The sequence below is a fragment of the Siphateles boraxobius genome, unplaced genomic scaffold (genome assembly GCF_051911475.1).
Source record: "Siphateles boraxobius isolate OS27281-9 unplaced genomic scaffold, OSU_SipBor_1 130, whole genome shotgun sequence".
Taxonomy (NCBI): Eukaryota; Metazoa; Chordata; class Actinopteri; order Cypriniformes; family Leuciscidae; genus Siphateles; species Siphateles boraxobius.
The window spans coordinates 16,305,576-16,325,762 of NW_027508734.1; the positions used below are offsets into that span (position 1 = coordinate 16,305,576).

General features: G+C 36.7%; 1 protein-coding gene across 1 annotated transcript; it reads left to right on the forward strand.

The window, feature by feature from the left end:
- The first annotated feature begins 997 nt into the window (after window positions 1-997).
- tesk1b (testis associated actin remodelling kinase 1b) lies at window positions 998-18,604 on the forward strand. The gene is made up of 11 exons (XM_077228158.1): window positions 998-1,186; window positions 1,523-1,963; window positions 7,735-7,856; window positions 9,340-9,388; window positions 10,157-10,303; window positions 10,525-10,607; window positions 14,656-14,746; window positions 14,952-15,035; window positions 15,639-15,725; window positions 16,510-16,612; window positions 17,250-18,604. Exons 2-11 carry the CDS (start codon window positions 1,763-1,765, stop codon window positions 18,284-18,286), a joined length of 2,004 nt encoding a protein of 667 aa, XP_077084273.1. The 5' UTR covers window positions 998-1,186; window positions 1,523-1,762; the 3' UTR covers window positions 18,287-18,604.
- The last annotated feature ends 1,583 nt before the right edge of the window (window positions 18,605-20,187 follow it).

Below are 20,187 nucleotides of genomic sequence, written 5' to 3' on the forward strand. Positions count from 1 at the left end.
CTACTCCCATTAACAACAGCAAGAGGAGCAATTTAATAAGCTCTGTGCGCTCAAGCATGACTCATTTATTCAAGAGGCCAGCCAGATGTGTGCTTTATTTACCGTGAGATGTGCTCTTGCACTATGAAATTCATCAGTCAAAAGGTCATATGATACGAAGTAAGCTTAAGGGTGACTAAAACAGTCGTAAACGTTTTTAAATTGATTTTTATTTAATATTTCGTGAATTATATATAGTGACGTCACACATGTAATAAACTTAAAAGAACTGCAGGGTGGCCAATGCTGTCGTCAAAACGAAAGCACTTTTAAGTTCATAAATAAGTCAACACTGACAGTCTTTCTCAATAATTCATACATCATAGATTTGATAGCATGTTGTCTTCGCATAAAGTTTCTCAAAGCACGATTAAAAATTATAGGCTATAAAATATATTAACCAACTGTACTTGTAAATAGTGCATTGACTTAATTAAAACAAAACAAAAATAATCCCACTGTCGTCATGTATCAATTTATTATACATTTGCATATCACAAAAAGTTCTAATAAGACCTTAATTGTTATTGACCTTTATGGCTATTGTGTTAGTGGCAATTTGGAAAATTGGCATTGACAAAGATTCTCGACAGATTGAGCTAAATTCATTTAATAATGCAGTCGTTTAAAAAAAATTAAAGCATTTTTTTCTTTGAAATGGTTAAAAAAATATATTGTGTAATTCGCACACTTGTTTGAAATAATATTAAGTTCTAAAACTAGCGAATTACTGCCTAAATAAAAAATATTGCTTTTATTGCTAGCCAACAGAGATAGTCTACACAATTATACAAAAAGGGGATGTGGGCTAAAAGTAAGTATGGGGGGCGTGGTGTCCCGTTTCATCAACATCACTACATGGCTTGGCGTGCGCGCGCCCCTGCAGGTGATCTGCCGCCGCTGCTGCTGCTGGACCCGCCCAGGTGAGTCGCTTCCAATAAGAGCTCAAACTGACTCTGCACACATTTCCTGCGACTTTCATACACAAATGCCAGTAGGGGCTCCCCGTTTAGTCGCTTTCAAAATGAAACACGAGGGGAGTTGAGCAGTCGCATCCGAGAACTTTAGGATTTACAAAAGACTGAAAACTGTAAGGTGGTGAAGCGAAGACTTGATAAGTTTATAGGCTACCTGTAGAGCAGCGCAGGTAAGCTGGGTTGAATGACGATAAACGACATGGTGATAAATATATGATATTGATTGGAACAAGGTTACTTTAAAATGATAAGTGACGGTATCAAATATAGTTTTAGATTAGTAGCGACAGCGCGTATGGGCTCACTTTTCTATGTGAAATGTGGCTGTTATCTGCAGTCCGACTTTAGCGGAAGATGCACACTATCATTTACACTAACTTAGTTCAACTTCACCAAGCATACTGACCGCAAGACTTGCTCTTGCAAACACGCTTTAAGCAGACACTGATCAGGTGATATCAACATATCTGTCGTTGACATTGATTCTCATCTCTTATCTGAAACAGGAATGTGATGCATTACTAAAAATGAGGCCAAACATCAGTACGGAGGAAGCGACGCACGAGACCTGAAGATCGGTCACGCGCCGGACGCGCAACGGGAATTTGCGTTTAGCTGCTCTTAACTTGATCGAAAGGCGGGCCACTTTTTACTGTCCAAAAAATACAGCGACCTCGAAACTGGAGTGTTGCGTGACCGTCAGAGATATGTAAACGCTCGTGGTAGAATTTAGAGTGCGCGAGAGAATGTCATTAGGGACCTTCGTCATGGACCAAGATGACTTGGAGCCGGAGGCTTCAGATTCTCTTATGCACGGGATTCACGGAGCGCACCGGGCCAGGCCGTCCTCTTACCGGGCGCTGCGCAGTGCCGTGTCCAGCCTGGCGCGAATAGATGACTTCATCTGCGAGAAGATCGGCTCAGGTTTCTTCTCAGAGGTTTTCAAGGTAAATATTTGTCATGTTATTTGTTTTATGCTTTTTAGCACATTGCACGTGGTGCATTTCCAGCAAAGTGTTATGAATGCATATAATATAAAATCATTTTTGTTATGCAGTATATTTGTTTATATCATACAGTATGTGTTAGTCTTGGACTTGTCTTGACTATATATTGAACGGATGGCATATTTGCCTTTTCACTTTCACCCTCTTAGTATTGAATATGCTACTAATATTAACCATAATATTTTATAATAGCAAAAGCAAGGATTTAAATGAAATGCATTTATTAATTTTCTGTAGTACTAGTTGGTTTGTCTACAGTAATATTGTTTGATAAAATTACTGAAATCTGCATTGTATTATCAAAAGGTGTTTAATTAAAAAAAGTACTTTATTGATAACCTTAGGCTAACCTAATCCCTATGGCATTACTAAATTCTACTCTTTATTTCCATTCTGTTATGTTCAATCCTGTTCGTTCACTTATAATAAAATGAAGTTCCTAAGCTTGAGTAGAGCATATTTGTGGTATACACCTGCATGCAAGTTCTTAATTAAATGAACATTACAGAGCTCATAAGGTACTACATAACAGAAATGATCCTGTTATAAAGTGACTTTTGGCAACTGTAACCATCTTTTCACTTCAAGCTGACTATCATTGTGCCTCCAGGTTTTGTAGCCCTGTTAATTCATGGTCCATTTCACATTCTCAACCAATTTATGAACCTCTTTGCAAAATTCAGATGATAAAAACAGTCTTCACATTCTGGCGGTCCTCTTCCTGCTAAAAGAAAAAGGGTTCGTGACCTGTGTAAGGACAGTAGGTCTGTGTTGGTGTGAAAGTGGATACCCGTTGACAAGGTGCGCAGGTGTGCTGGAAACTCTACTCCTGTGTTTGTGAGGCCGAGACTGAAAGAGAGAGAAGAGACCTAATTAGCATCCCTCATAGATCACCCTGTAGGCCAATTTACTGACCACACTCCAAATATGGCAATAACTTCCTGCGGGTTATTGCCTGCAAGAATGTCATTGCTGATTAGGTCAATATATATGCAAATATGTGGTTGCTGCTTTTTATTTCTGTTTGTAGTGCAAGGGTTATGAAAGATGTAAATATGGCATGTTTAATTATGTAGTACCTCAGCTAATAGTCCACAGTTATAAGATTAATTTTAGTTTGTTTTCAACAGATTCTTTACATAATGGCCTACAACAATACTATTGAGCAATCTCGCAGTGTCTATACCTGTCGTGACAGATCCTTCAGGTGCTGTTTTTATTTTTCAAAGGCTTTGCAGACTGTCAACAGTAAGAACTTATCCAAAAAAAAAAAGTTTCTTTCGTTCTCTTCTAATTGTTTGATCTGAAAATTCTTTCTTGGGTCGGTTCAGATAATGGCTTGGTTGATATTTAATCAGTTCTACAGGAGAAAAAAAATATTGCTCAATGCACCCATGCTGCCTTTTTCTGCCTACCTTGATAAAACCAAAACAAGTGATGAAAGAGGAGATAATTTTGGATTTCTCTTGGTTTGATGCTCAGCTCATCGTGGGATCAGCAGGCTTTCTCATTTTAGGCTGTGCCAAGACAAACTAGCTATTTATGTGAGAATCCCCTACACGAATCTGATGGAGGTTGGAGAGCAAGAATTAAATCAAGAGAGCAAGAGGGTTTTTTTCTGTCTGCCTTCTAACTCGCAAAAAAGAATCATCATCTGCATGGTTTATTTGCTTTAAAACCCGTGTATGGAAAATAGATAAAGGCTCCTAAATGTATTTGGACACTTAAAAATGCCTGAATGTCAATGAATTAGCTAACAAAATATCAAAACAAGTGCCATTTCTTTATAAATTGCTAATTTTGTAAAGTTTACAAATGATAAAACATTCACATCACATTATTGACACTTGTATCCATCCAAAGCAACTTATAGTGCGTTAATTGTAAAGTATATGTATCAGTGCATGCATTCTTTGGGGCCTCTGTAGGTGATACAGTTTTCTTATTGGATGAATAATGATGGAGAGTTCTCAATGGATATTGGGGTTCTCTTTTTCATACCTTTACATTTGAGCATTGTGTTGAGGTCCCTGTATCGAGTGTGCTCATTAAGTCTTAGTGTGTTCCTGAACTACAGTAATGAGTCTGGAGACTGCACGTGATCTGCGTTTGACAAAGGGGTGATGTCACGGTAACGCGTCTTGGGTTCCACAAATTAGAAAAGATGCTCATCGATGGGATCTGGTTCCCTCTTGGAGTCACGCGTTTTAAAAATGGACTCTCTTCCATTAAATATAGATATGAGTAGTGTGGTAAAAACACACTGGCAGTGGGGTTTTCAGTAGAAGGGGATCATTTGTGAAATGATCATTAAATACCTGTTCTCATTGGTCAGACAGTTTGAGGTTGCAAACAATTTGCAAGCTAGTTTTGACATGATTTCGAAAGCCTGAATTTACAACACAAAGTCCCCCTTTGGTGCTTCCCTTTTGCTCTCTCTCCTATTTTCTCTTTCTATTCTTGTTCTTCGGTGTCTCTTACTTGTCTGGGCATGCATGATTGTCAAGCTCTATTGCTGCCTTAGAGCTCCTCCACGTTTGTTTGAGTTTGCGTATGTTTTAAATATCAGTGCAGTCTGAACAATTTGAAGTCTGTTTGTGAATGCATTTTCATACATTTTGCAAGTGTGTGTTTGTGAGAATAAGCTTTGGTCGGAGGGTGATTAAAGATTTCTGCTCATAACCCAAAAAATCTAGGTAGAAGCTTATCTCTTGTGTTGCCATTGTAACTTTGATTGTCCTCACATGAACTGTTTTCACTTTGAATCAAATGTAGGGCTACACAATATATATGTATATATAATTAAATACTTCATCGTGGATGCTAATTTCCCGTTTTTACATTTAGATTAGCAAAGTGCTGGATGATTCAATGAAAAGAAACGTTAATCTTTTAAAACACTAATAATTTAACACTGTGAAATGTAATCTCGAATTGAAAAAACAATCTTACAGTGCATTACACAATTGAGATGCCTAAATTTACACATTTAAAACTATTGATCTTATGTTTTATTACTTTTTTTATTTAGACAAAATAGTATAGAATTGAAATATCTGGTATTTGGTTATCTGCCATAGCATTATAAACATTGTTTTATAGGTATTGGACAGAAGTTTAATATCAGTGCATCCTTAAAAATGCCACATAGCTAACAGAGGTAAACTGGGTGTCAATGCCAGTGTTTTACATTCAAATAACGTTTGTATAAAGAAAACAAAGTACAGGATCATGTTAAGCTTCCATCTGTGGAAGCTGTGAAGAAGGAAAATGTTGTGTGTGTGTCTGATAATGTTGTAGGGCCTGTTAAGTGCTCTGTGGGGCTCTATTGGGTCTCTCTGGCAGTGTGCAGTAGCGTGTGAGTGGGTGGTAATGATGCTCTGTTAAGTGCTGTCTCAGACCACCTGTCTAAACTGCAATATGAGAAGTATGCTGATAGAAATTAAATTCATCACATACATACACACTCATCCAAACTCTTATAACCTCTGTTTTTCATGCACTCAACAGCATATAAAGCAACCTCAATGTGCATTCAGCAACTGTTTGCCTTGTCAGATGTAGTGCAAGAGTGCGTGTTCGTGTATTAGAGTGTGCAGGGTCCATGGAGACGTGGCCTGACAGGTAGTGCACATTCTCTGAGTCTGACACATTACGCAGTGACAATTATGTGGGCAACCCTAGTTAAAATTGTGCCTTTTTTTTCCCAATCCCACGCACACCTCTCCTCCCTCTTAAAAACTAATGCTGTACAGCTAATTTGATATGCATGGATTCTGTCCTCATAGAATTCCATGGAAAGCTCCACAAAATTTGAACAGCTGTCATTCACATAGCTCTATACAACCCCTACCCCTTGTTTGCTTGTTTAAAAAATGTGGTCAATTGGATACTGGTTTCAGCTAAAAGGTTTACAGTTCATTTGAAATGTTTTGCCATATGAATCCATCCCACATAGAGCTGAATAATCACTTGAAATAAATGGAGAAATTATAATTTCTGCTGCTGCGATTAACTGCAGCTTTCTACTCTTGAGTCAAAGGTTTGTATTCAAAATGATCAACAGTTATGATTTTGAAATTGAAATCAACAACTTAAAATGTGAAAGCACTCCGATTCTATATACTATTGTTACTTGGGAAAAGAAGACTTTCTCTCAGTTGCCTCAAGGACCTCAATTCTCACTGCACAGATATTTTTATCACTGGATGCCGAAATGCATATTATGTGTGTTTAAGGCGTCTTCTGTATCCATCCCTGAGAATGCACTGTTTACCTTTGATAAAAGCAGTGTATTGGACACACACCCTCAGATATGTGAGCAATCGTTCACTCTTCATCATTCTAGCTGCAGGGCTGAGTTTTATCAGATAATTTATGGATTTTAAACTTTCAGGCTATTGATCTTCTTGAGACTCGCAAAAGCAGATAATGGTGCTCATTGTTATCATGATATCTTAGCTTGCACGCTTTGGCGCTGCAGGCAAGTTCAGCCAGCCAGACGGCACGGCACAGGTTTGGGTGTCACCAATCAGGGATGGGTTTCTGCCTTTGCTTTATTAGATTGTCATATTGCTTTTGTATTGACATTCAAAGATGAAGAACACACTTGATGCAGAGAGTTTCAGTCCTTGAGGGAAAATCTTGCTCTGGGTGTCTGTCATCGAGGGGACATGTTCAGACAACATTAGACTTAGTCAATAGCATACTTTTTAAATTTATAGTGATGAAACAAGACACACATTATAATTTGTGCCCCATAAATCTTTTTTTTTTTTTTTTTTTTAAGTTGCCTTGGACCATTATATAATGGTTCTCAGTTCAACTGTATGTGTGCTATTGGGGCTACTACTTAGTGTAGATATGGACCAGGCAGGTTGAGTATTCAAATCTCCAGCTTGAAATCAAGCAGTGTGTTGTGGGTCTGTTTCGTATTTCCTTTGAGATGTGACCTGATGAGCCACTCCAAAAAAGGAAAGATAATGAATACATTTTGACTTGTGATGATGTTACTTAAAGGGATAGTTCACCCCAAAATAAAAAATTGTCATTTACTCGACCTCAAGTTGTTCCAAACCTGTATAAATGAAAGCTATTTTTAAGAATATGGGTAGCCAAACAGTTGATGGGCCCCATTGACTTCCATAGTATAGAATTTTTTTTTCATGGAAGTCAACTGTTTGGTTACAGACATTCTTCAAAATAACATCTTTTGTGTTCAGCAGGAGAAAGACATTCATACATGTTTGGAACAACTTGAGGGTGAGTAAATGATGACAGAATTAACATTTTTGGGCGAACTATCCCTTTAATTTTAGGCCTTTTGTCGTCTTGACCTTTTGTACAAAGGAGTTCACATGGTCAGTGTCACAAACTTGCCTATATTTGATTAGTAACGTACAAAATCAATTTCATGTAACTTTCTTTGTTTTAAATTCAACTTTAAAACTTTTATTTCTAAATTTTAAATTCCACATTTTCGATACAGACTCAACTCTATGTCCTCTTGAGTGCAGAGAATTGTCTCCTGCAGCCAGGGACTTTGAAGTGTGGAATGAATCGTGTGTGTGTGTGTGTGTGTGTGTGTCTGTGTGTCTGTGTAAGAGGGAGAGAAGAGGGCCAGAGATCTCTGTCCAGCTGCCCCAGACATGAATAGACCTTTAAAGTCTGTCTGTGACACAAGTGTTTTCTCTCGCTCTCTTTCTCTGAAGGTGCAGCATCGTATCACTGGGCAGGTGATGGCTCTGAAGATGAACACCATGGCCAGTAACAGAGCCAACATGTTGAAGGAGGTACAGCTGATGAACCGCCTAAGACATCCCAACATACTCAGGTCTGCAGCATCTACATTCACTGACAACAGGGCTGGCTGACACTGAATGTACACAATATACATGCAGTGGGGATTTGGCCATTAGATTTCATAATGTGCTACTAAAATGATCATATTGTGTAAAAAAAAAATTAAACTACGTTTTTTCTGTACTTTATTGGATTAAACTTTCCACAATAGATGTTTTATTTGATTTATATCACGGTTTCCACAAAATTATTAGGCAGCACAACTGTTGTCTACATTGATAATAATAAGAAATTATCCTTGCACCAAATCAGCATATATGAATGATTTCTAAAGGACCATGTGACACTGAAGACTGGAGTAATGATGTGAATTTTAAAGTGTAAATTATTTCTGTAATCTGTGTTTTTGATCAAATAAATGCTGCTTTGTGCATGAGACTTAATTCAACAATTTTTTACACATTTTACCGGCCCCAAACTTATGAATTGTATATTTTAATTATATATTGAACAAATTTCAAAACACAAACCCTTATACATATCTCTTAATTTTTTCAGTTCTTTTAGTTGTGATAATGCAAAATTAAATTGCATAATAATTTATGCAAACCATTAAGTATATTATAATTAAAAATGCTGTAATCAATTTCAGCCATTTTGATCATTTTTGTGAGGCTTGGCCACTGTTAGATTGAATCCCATCAATTCAAGCAATTTACCATAACCATTATAACCATCTGGTACCATATGTACCATGGTACCACCTACAGTACCTCAGTTATTTGGTAAATAAAATCACCAGTGTCTGGCCTAATGTCTCTCACGTGTACTAACACAGTCTAAGGTCAGGGCGGCAAGAGAGTTTCCAACTAGATGTTTGTTCATTTTTATGAATTTCCAAGTGTTTCTTTGAATAATTCATTCATTTAGAATGGAAGTTTTATCTAGAATGGAAAGTATTTTTTTGTTTTTTATGTCCAGCTTACCTAGAGGACAAAGTCTGTGCTGTTGGGCAACAAACACTGCATTGTATGAGAACATGAATATTAATGTCACAGGATGGTGGCTTTTGTCTTGGTCATGCCTCCATAATGGCAGCCACTGTTTATATAGAGTAAAATATTTAATTAGAAGCTGATGAGTAAATGTTTGACACTGTATGAGGAGGGAACAACACATTGTTATCACCTATGAAATACAAATATATTAAGCTTAAACTAATCCCCACATCAATGGCGTGTTTGTTTACATGTGCCATGGCAAAAAGTCTAGGTTCTTTTGTCTTCTTAACCTGCACCAGCTTGTGTGGTCTTGAGTGTTTGAATTAAATGCATGTCTGAGTGAGAGGGCACGAGAGAGAGTGTGTACATGCATGCTTAAGATTGCCTTCAAAGATTGCAGGTGTTCCAGCTCACATTCTTGAGATGGGTCACTCCTGAAGGAACTTGTTAGCACTTTCTCCTGTTTTTTTCCCCCAACACCCTTACCCTGTTTCTCTGTGTGTGTCCCATCAGGTTTGTGGGAGTGTGTGTACATGAGGGACACCTTCATGCCCTGACAGAGGTAAAGCAGTGAGAGTTATGATACACACAGATACACTTGAGCCCAATTTGTCAAAGTGAATGCAGCGATAATCTAACAAGCATAAAAAAAATCGTATTTATTTTTAATAGCCCTACAATTTTGATTAAGCCATCAAAATATGACGAAAATAATTTTGTAATTTTTTTAATATAAATGTATCTATCTGACAAAATTATTTGGCCAAAATGGCAAATTACAGCTACGTGTTTTACTTTACTATACAAAAATATTTTTGTTTGTATGATAGTCTTGCCAAAAATGATGTCCACACAATTGACTCTAAGCAAAACTACACAATATGCTTACAATGTCTTAAATTTTTTATAATATTTGAATAAAGGGTGAAGATAATCATTTTCACTTTTGGCCACTACTGTATAACTTCTAAATAGTTTTCAAAACAATCTTAACTGAAATGTATGTCTAAATGATGTAACATGAACATGACGCTTAGGGTGAAGAGCATAATTAATACTAAACGTTCAGTTTGTAGCACCTGCTAATCAATTGATAGCATTGTTTTTTTGTTTTTTTATCGATGTACCAATATCCCACGTATAGTTTAATGGGATAATGACTACATTTACTTGTAGGAGTGTTTGGGGATACTTTTGAAATCTATTATTTTTTCAAGTTTATTTTTGCCTCATATGGCTCAGAAATGACATACTTCACATTTACCCTTCAGGTAATTCTATATAGAAGATGCCCCAGTAAAGAAATGTTTGACCTCTGTGTGTATTGTAGTACATTAATGGCGGTAACCTGGAGCAGCTGCTGAACAGTGACATGTTCCTGTCCTGGTCTGTGAGAATAAACCTCAGTCTGGACATTGCCAGAGGACTGCAGTATCTCCACAGCAAGGGCATATTTCACAGAGATCTTACGTCAAAGGTACACACACTGGAAGGGTGTTTATTCCAGAGACTTTTTGTCAAAGATACACCTGCAGTCGTGTACCCAAGTGTATATTCCAAAAAAACATCACACTGGATTCGTACTGTTCACAACACAGCCATTTGAAGAAAATGTTTCTGTAAAATAATAAACAGAAATACACGGTAAGGACACACAAATGTTCATCTTTCGCTCTGAATGTGTTTTTTGTTTTGTAGAACTGTCTGGTACGCTGGGAGAATGGGCAGTGCAGTGCTGTGGTGGGGGACTTTGGACTGGCAGAGAAAATTCCTGATCATAGGTCAGTAAATTTCATCTTCATAACTCAAGAGATAAGATTAGATGTATACCGCACTCTTCCAGAGAGGGAGATGGAAGCAGCCAAAGACTGATTGATGAGCTTCTATTTTCCCATGAAGCACTTGTTTCTATAGGTGGAGAGTAAATGATTAAAGTGCATGTATGTAGTCAGCACATCTTCAGGTTTGTGCTGCCTCTACACATCCAGCCCAGGCATGTCCTGTTGTTGTTTCAGTAGATGTGTACACGGAGCTAAACATGCAAATGAAATAGATGTTAAATACCTAAGATATGCTCGAGTTATGATGTTGACTTTTACCCTTAATGACCCAAGTATCTATTCACACATGATGTGAGGCATGTACAGTTAATGCAGGAACACACACGCACATACAGTTCATGTAGACGCTCGGCTAGAATAACAATGGGGAAAAAATCCAACACACCCATTAAACCCAACTAAAGATTTAAACTCATGACAGACACTAAAGTACAAATAACAATTTCTAGATATTAAAAAAATATGAAGACTTCATTAATGGATGCATACATTATAGTATTTAAAATGATATAAAAAAGATTATCAAATACCAAACACACTACTGTTAAAAAGGTTTGGGGTCTGTTAGATGTTAATAAGAAGAAATTAATACTTTTATTCAGCAAGGACATATTAAATTGATCAAAAGTGATTGTAAAGACATTCATGATGTTATACAAGATTATTTTTTGTAAGTACTGTTCTTTCTAACATTCTGTTCATCAAAGAATCCTTATAAAAAACAAATCTCGGTTTCCACATAAATATTAAGCAGTACAACTGTTTTCAACATTGATAATAATAGGTAGTAGATAATAAAAGTAGCAAGATCAGCATATCAGAATAATTTCTGAAGGATCATGTGACACTGAAGACTGGAGAAATGATGCTGAAAATTCAGCTTTGCATCACAGGAATAAATTAGTCTTTCAAGCCCTAAACTTTTGAACGGTAGTCTACCTACGAAGAGCACTTCAATATTCAGAAATCATATTTTTGAGAAATCTGATTGTCCATATATTGAAGCCAGTATATGACCGTCCACAAGGGCACGGAAGCATATAATGATATACATTATTTTTTCAAGAAATCGCTCCCCTGATATTTCCTAGTGTGAGGATGGCTGAAGACTTTAATTGTGCAGATACATTTTTGGTCCTGGCAACTTGTTCATGATACTGTTGAGTGGCTTTTTACTGAGGAGAAATGAAGGGAGGAGGTAGCTTGGCCCTTACCAGCACATCAATTAGATTTGAGGCCTTTTATACACAATACGAGGGTGGCTTCAAAGCAAATTTGAAAGTGTATTGGTTAAAAAACTTCTTTTTTTCATCTTTAGAAAAAAAAGTGTTACACCTAAAGAAATTAAAGGACAATTCCGGCCAAAAATGAACCTAGGGCTAAATAGCACATGGGTACCGAGTCGACCGTTCTTTGGGATGCGTTTTCATGATAATCGAACGTACCCAGTTTTAACGTTAGTTTTAGTTTAACCACAGATTAGCTTATAACGTTACTAGTGTATGGGGCATCGAATAAGTAAAAAATAAAAATCGCTAGTTAATACCACTAACAAGGCTCAAAATAGCCCCACACTAACATGGAAGCATAATTAGGGTCTCTACCTGCAAGTGTGGGGCTATTTTGAGCCTTGTTAGTGGTATTAACTAGCGATTTTTATTTGTACTTATTCGATAAGTGTGTGTTATGAGCTAATCTTTGGTTAAACTAAAACTAACTTTAAAACTGGGTACATTCGGTCATCATGAAAACGCATCCCAGAGAACGGTCGACTCGATACCCATGTGTTATTTACCCCTAGGTTCATTTTTGGCCGGAATTGTCCTTTAATAGTGCTTTTGAGTGTTTTTTTTTTTTTTTTTTTTTTTTTTTACACTTAAGAGATTAAAATTTTAAGTGTAGCCAGTTGCTGTGTTGAGTTTCGTTTACAAAATAAATGAATCCTGTCTGACTACTAATAGTGCATTCTACAATGTTATTAATAACTGAATACTGTTGCTTTTGTGAAATGACTGTCATGTTGGTCAGCACAACATAAACAAAATAACTGCTTGCACCTTTTAGTAAGGGATTATATTTAATGATATTCCAGTGCTTTTATATTTGACCTGAAACTGTTTGGCCGGTGCAGACCACCGTATGTAACAGTTAATCCATGTATCCTGTGGATTAACATTGCTTTTAGTGAAGCACTCATGCTGTGACATATTAAAGTGATTCGCTGCTTGTGGAATCCATTCCTCAGCATAGGGTCTCTGTCTAAACTTATGTTTGAGAGCAGAGGTTTGTACTGTAAGTCTGTGTTCAGCTTTGCTTTAAAACACGGTCTCGGCCTGATGGGCTTGCTAATGTGTACCACAAGAACATGGTGTGTGTAATGTAAGTGCCATCAGAGAGCTATTTCTGTTCTGCCTTGGTCATCTTAGTGTCTTTGGTAAGAGAATACCAATGTTCAGAATAGCATACTACTATTATTTTACAGTATGTATATTTACTGTGCATAGTATGCAATTACACTACCGTTCAAAAGTTTGAAGTCGGTAAGATTTATATATAAAAAAAAAATGGCAAGGTCTCTGCTCACCAAGGCTGCATTTATTTGTTAAAAAATACAGTAAAACATTTTAAATTGTAATGATTTCACAATGTTACTAGGTGTGTTCTATTTTAATTTCTATTAATTGTTTTTTTATTATTATGCCAGCAAAGCTCAATTCATTCAGCTTCATTGTCTCCAGTGATCATTCAGAAATCATTCTAATATGCTGAGTTGCTGCTCAAGACATTCAGGTTTCTTTGATGAATAGAAAGTTCAATAATAGCATTATTTTTTTACAAATAGAAATATTTTATAACATTAAATGTCTTTACTGTCACCATTGATCAATTTATTGATTCTTGATGAATAAAAGTATTAATTTCTTTCTAAAAATATATATATATATATTCTTCCTTAGCCCACACTTGAATGGTCATGTACAACAGTTTACTGCATAAAGTACTGTCCCACAATGCAATGGGATTGACTTGACTTTCTCTTTTCAGTACGAAGAATAAACTAGAATTCCGTTTTCTTGACTGACCGTTTTATTGAGATACCAAATTTTTATAATTTTATTTACTACAATTGAATTTAAAAATGTAAACCAGTTGTACTAAGATGTTAATTGGATGCCACTTGCTCAGTTAAACACTGTTTGAAGTGTGTATTGTGGAATAATGCTTTCTGTTTTGCTTATTGAAGTGTGTATTGTGGAATAATGCTTTCTGTTTTGCTTACGTAGTAGTAGTAGTAGTAGTAGTAGTACTAGTAGTAGTAGTAGTTCAGTCAGTCAGATAGATGTTTCCGGCCCTGCATTCCTGTTTTATGTGTGAGAGAAAGGAAAAAAGAAAGACTGCACTCAAACTCACAGTTGGGCTTAACCCTATTTTTTTTTCTTTCTTTTTTTTTCAATGTTGGTATTTGTTTAAATGTTATGTAATTCATATTTTACTGTGCTTGCAAATGTTTACGTGTAAAACCACAAGTGTTTGTATATCTGAAAAAGTCTGAGCACATTGCTAAACGATGGCTTTTTGGAAAGCTCTCCTAAAAAGGACAAAGTATTTCAGCAGTTTGCTGCGGTAGATTCCGTCACTCTGACTAGCCCAAATCCCCAAATGGTGTTTACACTGTGGTACATTACTCCATTTATCTCTCTCTCTTCCCTTGTGTCCACTCTTCCCCTTTCAGTCTATTTATGCCAGTACACAGTCCTAGACCAAAATAAAACCAAGGAAGTGCATATCTCTCAGCAGTGTATGAGTGTGCCAGCTATAATTAAGATCTTACAAGGCCTTGTTTTATTTGTTATACATGCACACATAATCATCTGTGGGTTAATGGACTGGGGGGTTATGGGTGTTTAATGTGGAAATGGAGTAATAATAAAAAGATTAACAACTTATAGGTGCCCTTTAAGTATGTTTTCCCTTTGTCTGTTTTCAGTGATGAGGCAGGGAAAGAGAGCTTGTCTGTCGTTGGCTCCCCCTACTGGATGGCTCCAGAGGTGCTCAGAGGAGAGCACTACAATGAAAAGGTAAAACACTGTATGATTGATTACCCACATACAGGCCAGAGTCCTTTTAAATGACTGTTTCACCCACATTACTTATCAGATTACTGGTATTTCACAATATCAAATGCAAAGTTAGTGCCGTTATCCTCTTCGATTGAGAATATTGTTCTATTAAGTTCATTCTAATGTATAGGTTTTTAGAGCCTTAAAACACTGTTTTACACAGGTTGATGTGTTTGCCTACGGTATCATTCTCTGTGAGATTATTGGCCGGATACAGGCGGATCCTGACTTCCTCCCACGGACAGAGGTGAAAAACTGAACATACAGCATCTTTTATGCTCAGATCAAATGCTTTTATTATTTAAATATATTCTATTAAATACAAATGCTAAAAGGGTGTCTAAAAAGATTCTAAATTGCAAGACAAGTATGTTTTTGATATTTTTCCCTTTATTGCTGAGTGCTTTATTCCGCAATTGCAGATACAGTATTTTATTGGTCTATTTCTGTTTGGTTCACCCTTCCACCTAGTCTTTGCATGTCAGACTAACTCCTGTCACCAGTCTCATGTACTCACTCGATTTATGAATGTGGATCATAGTTTACTCTGTGTGAGATATAAGCACTGGCAATGATGCAGTGTTATGCTGAGCAAAAAGGGTGTCCAATCATGTTGAGTTTAATCATTTGCTGTATTTAAGTAATTTCATTAAAGTTTTTTTTTTAGTCATGCTATTACATATAAATCATTGTTTTTTACTTTTTACAACCAAAATACAAACCAATCTTTGTCATGGTGATTTATTTCTACAGTACAGCTTGTGCTCCATGCGATGGTAATATACAGCTGTGTATCAGCTTTGTACCTTTTTCCCTAAGACTGAAATTAGGTGGTGATTCTATGTTTCAGGACTTCGGTTTGGATGTGGAGGCCTTTCGGCAGATGGTGGGAGACAGTCCTCCTCATTTCTTCAACCTCACAGTGATCTGCTGCAGTGTAAGACCTCTTATCTACTGTCATGCCGGATCATACATCATCTCACGTTTACACCCACATACAGTAGTCTTCTTCTGCCTGTCCAAGTATACATGACGTAATGGGGAATCGAATGTTTCAAAGATTAAATTCACATCTTTCTGGAGCAAGCGCACAATGCTTGGGCAAATTGTATTCTAACCATATTACATGAGATACCAGGCTCTGCTACCACTGGAAAAGCGTTACCGTCAACTTGGATCATGTGTCCCTTGTAAACTAATCACGTTACAGCTTTAATGTCATTGAATCGCTTTGAGTTTTACAACTGTCAATCACTGTTTGTGAATACCATAAACAATGAATGTGTAGTGCCGTAAATGGAATAGTCCCTGTCGCAAAATCATCTTCTCCTATAAAAGAGAATTCCTTGTTGTTGAAAACTCCAAATATAGCTCACTCCGAAATAAATATTTAATAGCAAACACATTGAAGATTACTAGAAAGGTTGTCAGTTCATTAAGCTATAAGAATACTGAAGCTCCTCCTCCATTGACATCCATATAAAAAAACAAAACCTATTGTCCGCTACTTTTTTTTTGTGCTAATCTTGAAGGCTTGCCTTACAAAACGCTGGTGTAATTCGCATCGATAAATGCTGGTTAAAGCCAAGCTACAAATATATTATTCAAGTCTGTTAGTCTGACTTCTCAAAAATATGGCCAATTTTAATCAGCCAAAAGTGTTTACATGACATTTTAAAGATTCTGAAATGATATCTGTCTGTCTCTTTCTTCTCTCCCAGATGAACCCAGAGAGCCGACCCTCATTCACAGAGCTGGTGGCAGAGCTGGAGAAGAGAGTGAGTGATCGAGAGCAGAGTGAATGTATAGAGCCTGATGTACAGGGTGAGTCAGCAAAAAAAAAACATAGCCCAGGGAATGTGTTGCCAGAAGGCCTTTTTTTTTTTTTTTACCTTTATGTAAATACTTAACATACATAATGGAAATTCATGCCAATAAAATCATGTAACAGTCATAATTTAGTTTTAGAATATTTAAGAAATAAAATTCTTAAATATCTTTAGTTTCTTTTTTAATAGGGCCCTATACAATCAGTTTTATTTTTCCCTAAATTGTTAGTTCCCTAAATGTTTTTTCTTTTATTTTTTCTGGATTCTATTTTATTGGTTACATTTAAAATTTAGTCATTAAAAAGGATGTCTAATTAATTGAAATCATGTAATTACAGTTTATCAACAGTTTATTAGAAGTTTAACACGCTAATTTTTAGTGCCTATGAACTTTTTTACATTTTTCCCCACGTTCCATGTTTTTCATTGTAATGGCCTAAATTAAATTTTAATAATCAAAAATCATGTCTAATCAATTGAATTAATAAAACTTTAAAAATTTAATAATAGTTTTATTATTATTAACAATTAAGTACGCGTTTTCCGCATCATGAAAATCATAGGACCCTAATTTAATAATTATTATCTTGGTAAAATCTGAGCCTTAAATTAGTTTTTCTCTTTCCTTTCAGACCAGTTGTCCACAAACACAACGCCTTTGAGTCAAAAGCATTCTCTAGACATTCCTGCTTACCAGCGTCTCTGCCGTAGCAAGTCAGACGTGCTTCTCCCTCCATCCCCTCTCCTGACTCAGACCACACCGATGCGCGTCAACCCTTTCTCCCAGCGCCAGGACCTCAACGGCGGCCGCATCAAGCTCTTTGACACCCCCAGCAAGTCTGTTATTTCCCTCACCTTTGCTCTCCCTCCACCTCCTGACCCCAGCAGCCCTGTCTCCGGTGACAACGGCCCGCCCCATTTTCACAGACGCTGCCAGTCACTGCCCTGCACCCCAGAAGACATCCAGTCTCTGCGTGGAACTGGTGACAATGAGAAATGCAAGAATAATATAAGTGTTATGGACACATATTTAAATCCAGCCAATGTAAATATGTTGGACATGGGGAGGGACAGCGTGTTGACCACGAGCAATGAGAGTATTGCTGACCTGTCTAAAATTAGCGACCTTGCTGATGCTCCTGTTGAGGATGACAAGGAGAATCTTAAAATGGGAAGTCAAGAAACTGAAGCCGATGACTCTGGTCTCCTGTTAGATGTAGAGTTGATGTCTCCAAACAAATCAGTGTTTGAGGAGCCTATGGACTGCACAAGCTCTCCTGATACACTAGATGGCGCCGGCGTTACTTCAACAAAATCCTTCTCCAATGGCTGGAGCACCCCGGTCTCCAACGAACCGCCCTCTTTACCTCCATTACTAGACACGGACAACAACAACAGCACCATCCCTATTAACCGATCTCTGGGATGGGAGGCTAACAACTCCAACGGTGCCACTACCCCTCTTACGCCTCCGGAACAGGATGAGGTCATATCCTGTCTGGGTTGCTGCCTAGCAGGGATGAGTTTCCCCTCTATTTGCGCACGTGGACCTCGGCAAAACCCCTATAAGAACTTGAATGGCGATGCGGCAGGGAAAAGGCTTCTGTGCAAGGCATTGCCGCCCTCGCCCACAGAGCCGAACATTGCTCTGCCAAGCACACGGACATAAATTATAACTGCATGTTATATAGGTGAAGCACTATATTTAAAAAAGATTCTACTGCTTAATGCGCTTGTACTGCTCAGAAATGTCTTTCTGGATGGAGACAAACTCTGTATTATTGTTTAGACTAGGTGGATCATTTAGTATTCTGATCTAATGTCCTAGTCCTCTAAACTTGAACACTCCCATAGGTTTTAATGCCTTTCTAATGACACATGATGTTAATATTTTTGTTATTTTTACTATTATTTGAAAGATTATTGAAATATTGAGTGGAAAAAAAAATGTATTATTTTATTAATGACATTAAATGACATGAGCTAACAGGCTGTGTTGTGTCTTTGGAGGATGTGAATCACATTATTACTTTACATATTATATGTCACATGGTAAAATGGCTACAGAGTCTACATGATGTTATATGAGTCTATATGGAGAAAGTATATAATGTATAGGCCTAGATGATATGCTTATTCCATGCACTGTATAATGTATCTACAAAACGTATGTACACATACAATAGTTTAACATGCCATGAATTACAGGATGTTTTAAATGTACTTTATATCAGTAAAGTTTGGGTTCTGTAAGATTTATTTGAAGAAATTAATACTTTTATTCAGAAAGGATTAGTGTTGTCATGATACCAAAATTATGACTTCTATACGATACCAGACTAAAATACCTGAATCAATATCATGGGGAAAAAAACAAAAACAGTAAAAGTAACTGAAAAATATGACAGAACTTACAATTCATTGTTTTCTAAATTAATTTTTTTTTAAACTTAAAACTTTGTTCCTTCCCTGCTTTTTGACCATTCCCTCCCCTTTATTAAATAAAATATAATAATATTTAGCAAGTGCCAGTGTGTACGTCCTTACAAAGATGTCGACATTATTATCAATCATGTTAACAACTAACCTTTCACAATTCTGAACAGGTTTGGATGAGCAAAATCTTATTTCATGAAACGAGTTTTAATATTTTGTAAATGTAATTTTAGAATTACAATATAAATATTTAATTTAATTATATCTTTGTTATTAAAAATAAGCAAAAATCAAATTACAAACAATATGACGAATAGCCTACTAAGAGAAAAATAAAATAAAAAGTGCTTAATTTCTTTTTTGAATGCTAATGTTAAATAGATATACTGTAGCTGAAAAAACTAAAGTCTTCACTCTATAAATGAACTATAGACTGATTCTTAATAAATAGATACATTTATTCAGTCAAGCATTGGGTGATTGTCTATTTTCTGTTGTTTCATTAACATTAATTACACAGGATATTAGGCTGCTGGTCCGGCCTTTTAAGATTAATTTATACAAACGGTTTACATTCATTAAAGACATACCCAACCGTGTTTACGTGAATACTTGCCAGGAGGACGTACATTTTTTACACAGAATTTTGATTATTCAATCGAAATAATCCACGAAACAGTCGAGAACTGAAGTCGCGATCGCATGCTGTGAAAGCCGTGTGCTCGCGCTTCAGGTCTGAGCCCGGCAGCGCGAGCACGTCCCGCGCTTGTGGAAGCAGAGCTCTGCACACACATCCTGACTCCGCCTGTCACACATCGACGCAAATTAAAGAAACACTGCTCTTATTATTTAGAGCGCTGTCACTCTTATAGTACCACCGGTAGGCTACTAATAAATTTCATATCGTACCGATTTGAGTACCGGTGTATCGTGCAACACTAGAAAGGATGCATTCAGTTGATCAAAAGTGACAGCCTAAGGACTGTATCACTGAAGATTTCTTTCAAATTAATGCTGTTCTTTTCAACTTTCTATTCGTCAAAGAATCCTGAAAAAGTGTATCGTTTCCACAAAAATATGAAACTACACAACTTTCATCATTGATAATAAGAAATGTTTCTTGAGCACCAAATC

Coding starts and splice junctions, on each gene's coding strand:
- tesk1b (XM_077228158.1), top strand. CDS start 1,763: ATGTCATTAGGGACCTTCGTCATGGACCAAGATGACTTGGAGCCGGAG. Junction 15,726..16,509: donor TCACAGTGATCTGCTGCAGT/GTAAGACCTCTT, acceptor CTTCTCTCCCAG/ATGAACCCAGAGAGCCGACC. Junction 16,613..17,249: donor TATAGAGCCTGATGTACAGG/GTGAGTCAGCAA, acceptor CTTTCCTTTCAG/ACCAGTTGTCCACAAACACA.